The 7,563-nt window shown below is 65.6% G+C and overlaps 2 protein-coding genes across 2 annotated transcripts in view; both read right to left on the reverse strand.

Annotated features, from left to right (window-relative positions):
• Positions 1-1,680: 1,680 nt before the first annotated feature.
• Positions 1,681-2,955, reverse strand: MC1R (melanocortin 1 receptor). Its single transcript, XM_006027861.2, has one exon. The coding sequence runs from the start codon at positions 2,953-2,955 to the stop codon at positions 1,999-2,001; it is 957 nt and encodes a 318-aa protein (XP_006027923.1). The 3' UTR covers positions 1,681-1,998.
• A 3,058-nt stretch (positions 2,956-6,013) lies between these two features.
• TCF25 (transcription factor 25) overlaps positions 6,014-7,563 on the reverse strand; it is a 16,937-nt gene continuing 15,387 nt past the window's right edge. The window contains exons 18-19 of the mRNA XM_025209143.1: positions 7,534-7,563; positions 6,014-6,281 (exon numbers count right to left, since the gene is read on the reverse strand). Of these exons, the coding sequence (XP_025064928.1) occupies positions 6,114-6,281; positions 7,534-7,563 (198 nt within the window). The 3' untranslated portion in view covers positions 6,014-6,113. The remainder of the gene's footprint in view (positions 6,282-7,533) is intronic.

Genomic DNA, 7,563 nt, shown 5'->3' on the forward strand with positions numbered 1-7,563 from the left:
CGGGGGGTGCTGGGGGGTCCTGCGCCCTGCAGGGCCTGTGCACCCCACGGGGGCCGGGGCCCCAGGGCAGCCGGGGCAGGGGCCTGCAGCAGAGCCGCTGGGGCGGGGGCCGCGGGGAGCTGGCAGGGGAGAACAAAGCCTCCTCCCTCGGCTCTGGGGGCTCCTGCCTGCAGCCTGCGGGTCGGCCTCGCCCGCGCTGCTGGGTCCCGTCTCCCCGCGCCGGGGGCCTCCGGCCTGGAGCTGCGGTTTCCCCCGTCCCAGGCCCAGGCCCGGAGCCTGGCACCAGCCAGGAGAACAGGGCACTGGTGCCTCTTTGATGGAGCAGGGAATGCGGCTGTGCCCCCGATCCACCCCGCCTCACGGCCTTGCAGCCCCAGTCACCCCACCCCGTCCTAGCCTGCAAAGCCCCTTCGTGCCGCCCAGGCCAGGCAAGGCCAGGGCAGCCCCAGGGCTGCTCTACCCCGGGCTCAGGGCTGGATGGGGCCGTGCCAGGCCAGGCTGGCTCAGCCCGGAGCAGAACGGGAGCGTGATACAGCGATGACTAAACAGGCTTGATACAGCAATGACTCCACAGTCTTCCCATCACGGGTCTCCGGGGAAGGACGACGCTAACCAGTCGCAAGACGAGCTTCCACGCCCAGGGCTCCTCTTTCCCGGCTGCCCCTCCAGCGCCGGAGCAGGGAGCAGGGGCAGGGCCCCTTGCCCCCACCCTCTGGAGCCCCCAGGCACCGGCCCCAGGCCTGGGCAGGGCAAGTCCCGTGCTGTCCTTCTCCTCCCCCAGCCGGTGCCACGGTTGGAGCCGTGGGGTCACGCTTCAGGTCTCAGGGTGCGATGCTGTGTCCTAACGACTCCTGGCATCTCAGGGGCTGAGCTCCCAGCACAACCCCAGCATCTCTGCTCCTCTCCCGCTGAGTGCCTGCAGCCAGAGAGCAAGCCCAGCTGGGCCCTGGCCCCATCCATCACAGGGCCCAGCCTCCTGGACCTGGTGCCGGTGACCGGCAGAGCCCCCCGCTCCCATCCCCTGCCTGTGCAGGCTGCTTGCTGGCGGTTAGTGCCCCCTGCACAGCCCTGACAGCTGGAGCGTGCCCCCCATGCCCGAGGCCCGGAGCACCAGGCACGCGGTCTGGGTGAGGTCCAGCTCTCCGGGGGCTGGGGGTTGACTTGGGGCTGTCCCCAGGGGTGTCTCCAGCATCACCCCCACTTCCACGGGCCCAACGAGGTCACCGGCTCCCATGCACCTCATCCCAGGCACCCAGTGCCACACAGACACGCATTGACAGACTGAGTCTTTATTATACAGTGAAGGTACAGAACGGGACCACGGCTCAGACGGCCCCGTGCCCCCTCACTCGCCTAGGGCTGCTGGACAGGAGCTGGGGAAACAGGCAGCGAGGGCTCCTGCTTTCCTGCCTGCACCGTGCAGGTGCCGAGTCCCCTGCTCCAGCCTGACCCAGGCGACAGCTCGGCCGGGTCCCAGATGCATGCGCCCGTGTATGCTCACGCTGCTCGCGCCCCTGAGGCTGGAGTGGGCTGGGAACCCTCCCTCCTCCCAGGGCAGGTGGGGTGGCTGAGCGATGCACTCCTGCCCCACTTGACTCTGTGTCCTGCCCCTGCCCAGCTCTGGGGTAACTCCCATCTGACCCCCTGGGCTCTGCAAAGGGGCTCCTGCTCAGCCCAGCACCCGCTGCAGCTGGCGGGGGGGGCACAGGAGGTACCCAGGGTGGTTGGAGAGCAATGCCTGGGGCAGCCGTGGCTGGGAAGAAGGTGCTGAGGGGGCGCGAAGGGCTCCAGGATGGCAGAGGGAGCCTGGGGGAGCACTGCCACAGGGGGTCATTCCCACCCCACAGAGACCCCCACCACCATGCCCTTGCTTTGTCTTGGAGCTGGCCGGGCATCTCCGGCTGCCCCAGCCCCTGTCATGCACCCCTCAGTCTCAACCTGTGCCCCAACGGCCCTCCACAGAAGGGGCGTCCACCGCTACCCCCCACAGCGCCCGGGCTACCAGGAGCACAGCACCACCTCCTTGAGGGTCCGCCGGAGCTCCTGGCTGCGGAAGGCATAGATGAGGGGGTCGATGACGGAGTTGCAGATGATGAGGATGAGGAAGAAGTTGAAGTAGTTGAAGAAGCAGGTGCAGAAGGGGCTGCGGGGGCAGGTGACGATGAGCGTCAGGTGCAGGAAGAAAGGCCCCCAGCAGAGGAAGAAGACGCCCAGCAGGATGGTGAGGGTCACGGCGCCCTTGAGGCTGGCGGCCTGGTAGACGGCACGGCGCTTGTGCTGGCTGGAGATGTGGCGGGCGTGGCGGCGCGCCAGGGCGAACATGTGGATGTAGAGAGCCACCAGCAGCACCAGCATGGCCAGGAAGAAGCCGATGAGGCAGAAGATGACGGCATTGTTCTTGTAGTAGGCGATGAAGACGGTGCTGGAGACGGTGCTGGCCACCCAGATGCCGGCGGCGGCACCCACGGCCCGCGGCATGGTGACGATGCTGTGGTAGCGCAGGGCGTAGAAGATGGTGATGTAGCGGTCCACGGCGATGGCGCCCAGGAAGGCGAGGGAGGAGACCACGGAGCTGCAGATCATCATGTCGATGACGTTGTCCATGTGCCGCACCACGCCGGCCTGCACCACCAGCAGCCCGTGCTCCATCAGCAGCATGAAGAGGGTCTCGGCCAGGTTGCTGACGCTCACCAGCATGTCAGACACGGCCAGGCAGCACACAAAGCAGTACATGGGCGAGTGCAGGTTGCGGTTCTTGGCGATGGCCATCACCACCAGCACGTTCTCCACCAGGCTCACCACGCCGAGCGTCAGGAACAGCTCGTTGGGGATGAACACACCCTGGCACCAGGCGCTGCCTGCGCCTGCCCCCGTCCCATTGCCGCGGCTCCCGGCGCTGTCATTCAGGGCACCCCATGGTGCTGGTGTGGGAGACACCGGCGTCACCATGGCCATGGGGCGTCTGCTGGCTGGAGCCGAGCGAAGCCTCGGCCCTGTCTGCGCGCCAGGAAGGAGGCTGTGGGGGATCCCTGGCCAGCAGCTAGCTCCAAACCAGTGCTCAGGCCCCGGCTGAGCTGGAGGTGACGGGGTGGAGCGTGGGGGGCTCCGGTGGGAGTAGATACAAGGCCCCAGCAAGACCAGCTCCCTGCTGCAGGACTTCAAGGTGACATCCTCAGAAGACCCACCCAGGAGCCGACGAGCCGCGGGCAGAGCCTCCGCTGGGTGCGCCAAACTGCTCTGCACTCACGCAGTGTTCCCGCTCTCCCGGGGCCCCCGGCACAGGGGCGCGGAGATGGAGCAGGGGCCCCCAGGCCGTGATCGCCTCCCAGGGCGAGTGGCTGGGGTTGGTGCCAGTCCCTGCAGCAGCCGCGCGCCCTGCTGGGGTCTCCGGGCGCCCAGCCCTCCCCGGCCCAGCTGCTGTGTGTATCCAGGGCCCAAGTAATTGATTAGCAGAAGTTGGCAACAAAGAAAGGAGCCTTTCTCTGCCCTGCTTTAAGGCAGCGCGCGGCTCCTCCTTCAGGGGAGGGTGGTCGGCCACATGATAGCGTCGCACGCAGGGGGCAGCCGGCGCGGCAGGGAGGGGATTATGAAACGGCCGAGCGCCAGGCCCGGCTGCCCCCGTGCTACCGCCCTGGCAGAGCGGGGAGCTTTGCCCCAGGCAGTGCCCAGCGAGGGGGCCTTGCGCCCTCCCAGGGGTGATGTCCAGCAGAGAGAGGTGAAGACCCCCGAGCGCCTGCGCCTGTTGGCTGCTGACGGGGCCAAGCTGGGACCCTCTCTGCCCACGTTGGCCACCTCCACAGGCCCAAGGTCTCCCTCCCGGTGCCCACAGGGTAGGGAAGGGACCCAGCCCTAGACACCAGGGCTTGCTTGGTCCATGGCCGCAGGCCTCATCCCCGTGGAGCACAGCGCCGGCGAGGCCCCCTCTGCCCCAACACATGCTCCCCCCCAGGAAATCAGTATCTATAAAAAGATCATTGACTTCCCAGCGGTTACATAAACTCCAAGCACTGGTGGCGGGGTGGTCCATGCGGCGGCACGCCATCTCAGCCGGACACCTGTCGATGCCCAATCTCCCAGCTCCCTCCCCTGGCAGCTACGTGCACACATGGAGAGAGGGGGGCAGAAAACCTGGGTCCCCAGCGTGGCTCTGCAGCCCTGGCCCCTCCTAAGCCATCACCCAGAGCCCGGGGCCACAGCTGGGGACGTGGGGTGCTCCCTATCTCCATCCGGGCCTAGCCCTTGTGCCTGCTGCAGCAAGAGTCAGGGGCTTCCACGTGCACGCAGCCAGCTCAGGGCCCTGCCTCCTCCCTGTAGCCTCCGTGGGCAGCTGCCATTTGGCAAGTGCCGGGGCCAAACCCGACTGCTCTCAGCAGGCAGCTCCCACTGGATGCGGCACCTGGCCCTGCTCTTTCCTTGTCGGCAATGAGGCCAAGAGCAGCCCCCGGCATGGCCAGAGCAGACGGGGAGACGGCCCCGTGCTTGGCAGCTCCACATCCCCATGCGTGGGCCTGATCCTCTCCTGCCTCCGTCAGCCCAGGGAGCACCCAGGAGCACCATGCTCCCATCCTGCCCGGTGCGCCAGGCAGGCGGGCTCGCTCCATGGGCCCTTCCTTCATTCCCTCCACCCCAGCGGGTGGTGGCAGGGGAGGGGCAGGGCCCAGCTGAGCTTCATGTGCCTCTGGGTTCGTGTTGATGCCTCAAGCAGGCGAGCCCAGCTGCTGTCCCTAACCCCGCTGCTCCCTGCCTCCCAGCTGGGCATCTCCAGGGGCAGGTGGGGCTGGATGGAAAATAGGGGGAGCAGCAGCAGGGTATTTTTAGCACCCCGACAACCAGCCATTCATCCTGCACCGTGCAGAGCACGCATGCTGCACAGACACACGCCCACGGCTGCGCTCGAAGATGGGGAGAGGATGCCGGACGATGCCCCGGGGTCGAGGCTGCCTCAGCGCGCACGTGGGGAGCTAAGGGATGGCAGAACAGGCCACGGGAGCCGGCGCTCTGCTCCCAGCTGCGCCCACTGTGCCTGGCCTCTCTGCTCAGGTGGCAGCTGATCTGCAAGGGAGGGCAGCGCCCTGAGAGCTGCCGCTGCGTGAGCCCACAGCAAGTCGGTGCCATTTCTCCCTCCCCAGCCCTCGCTCTTCCTGACTCCGAGCAGCCCCCCAGCCCCTGCCACACTGCCTGGTTGACAACCCACACAGGTGCCAGCCTTGGTGCAGATGTCATGGCCAGCAGCTTTGAGCAGCTCCTGAGACAAGGGGTGAGGAGCAGCTGTGTCGGCAGCAAGGGGCACAGGGCCACAGCAGGGGAGGGACAGGACACGTGCTCACCACCAAGCGCAGCTTTGCCCCTCTGTGGCCTCCTGCCCTCCCGAGCAAACAGAAGGAAGGAAGCCTTTAGGCATGGGGAGCTGGCAGGGGACCACTCGCAGCCGGGGTGGGGGACAGCTTGTGTAACTGCACTGTGTGACGCAGGAGTCGGGGCAGAGCTGGGTGTGAATGCAGGGGCTGCCCAAAACAAGGGACTGCCAGCAACCGGGGCGCTAGAGGCCAAGCAGCGCAGTGACGTGCTGCAATAATATTTTTGGCTTTGTGAAAGGGGCCTTTGAGAGTCCGGCTATAAAAAGGCCTCAGTCAACAACTTCAAAGGGCAGAAGCAGCATGGCCAGTTGCCGCAGGGCACAGGCTGGGCTGCAGCGAGACTCACGCCTGAACCCAGCTCTGCCACCACACGAGGGGCTTTGCTGGAGCATGCCCCAAAATAGCATGGGGAAAAGGGGTGCAGAGGGGCTGGTGCCAGGGAGTGGAGGTTGGGCAGGCACCACCTCGACAGACTCAGAACTCCAGGGCAGCAAGCTGAGAGCTGGCTCCGGGAAGCAGCAGCCGCCCCCAAGGCCTCATCTCAGTTCGCTGAGAATGGAGGAACCCTCAGCTGGGGAAGACGGCACAAGGGCGCAACCAGGCTTCCCCCACCCCGCCAACCCCGTCCTCAAACGAGCAGAGGGGCCCTGCGGGTGAGGAGTCACGGGATTCAGAGGCGCCTGTGCGGCTTGTGGGACTTTATTGCAGCGTGACACACAGCATGACAGCGAGGGGGGGTAGGGGGAGCTGTGGGGGTCAGTCCCAGTCCCCGTCTCCATCCCCGTCAGGGTTGTCGTCCCTTGGGGGCTCCTGGAACTGGATGTTGGCCAGCATGTCCCGCATGGCTGCCATGAGCCGGTTCACGCCCTGGTTCAGGTCCTGCCCTGCACCGGCCTCCTCATCCCCGTCACGTCTGACCTCCCCCTGCAACACAGCACAGGTGCACGGTGAGAGCAGGGCAAGCTGAGCACCAGGCCCCTGGGAACCTGCGGTGGGGGTGTATAGGCTGCAGCTGCCCCGTGCCCGAGTGCAGGGGAGCCCTTGGGTGGAAGCTCAGCACCCACATACACACTGACCGGCTGCTGCTACATTGAGGGGCTCTACGGCTCAGGGGAGAGAAGCCATGGTCAAACAGTTACAGCCAAGGAGGCCTGTTTCTGGCCCTGGCTGTTGCTTCTCCCCAGGCCTTGCTTTCCCAGGGGCAGGACACAAGAGTAAGGGACCATGATGAATGGTAGAAGCCCTGAGCAGCAGGCGACAGACACTATAGCGTCATGCATGACTACAGCAGGGGTCAGGGCAGCAAACCAATTACCACCGTGCGTTCAGTCCGAGCCTGCCAGGACACGGGACAAAAGCTTCCTTAGTGGCAAGGGGCATAGCAGAGGGGAGGGGGCACACAAGCCCTCCCCAGCTCCCTGCACCATGACAGCTACTCAGGAAGGGGGAGCTCCAAAACACCCACTGACAGCCCCAGCCAGCAGTGAACACAGCCCCCTGGAAACAGGAGCCAGCATGTCACGCAGAACACTGACTGGGGAGCACGAGCAGGCGGATACATGCGCGCACAGCCCAGGGGCTAATGTAGGGCTCAGGCAGCTCTCAGGCCTGTGAGTCAAGCCATTCTGGATCGCTCACACCATTGAAGCCGTGCTCCCCATCCCGAGCAGTGTTGGGGCTGCCCTGTCCATTCATAGAGGGTGTGAACAGGGCCATGGGCTCAGCTGCCAAGTCCTGGTCCCGCTGCAGCCCAGTGGGTCAGCATGTGCATTGGCACACCCACATGACTCGGGGGGTGCCAATCTTGCAGCTTCTGTGGGGACCAGATGTAGGCTGCGTTCCACCAACCCGTGATTCTGGGGACAACCTGGGGCAGAGCCCGCAAGCCCTTGAATTATCCCAGAACTGAGCAGGGAGAAGCATCGCTACTGCTTTTGCAGAGTCAGTTAAGGGCCGCGAGGCTCCATGTGGATGCGGGCAAACGCCTTCGATGACAGGTGAGGCTGGGGTCCCTGCCCAAGTCAGAGCCTTGCCTAGTGCAGCCTGAGGATACCCAACTGACCTACCCTCGTGGGAGCACATAGCTGTGGACAGGCACAAGAGGCCCCATACAGTAAGTGGGCGTGAGGCTGGATGTGCCCACACAGGCGCACTTGCACCCGGTGCCAAAGCTTACCTGCAAGTTAAAGTTTGGCAAGAGCGATCG

Source organism: Alligator sinensis, unplaced genomic scaffold, assembly GCF_000455745.1.
Source record: "Alligator sinensis unplaced genomic scaffold, ASM45574v1 scaffold255_1, whole genome shotgun sequence".
NCBI classification, from domain to species: domain Eukaryota; kingdom Metazoa; phylum Chordata; order Crocodylia; family Alligatoridae; genus Alligator; species Alligator sinensis.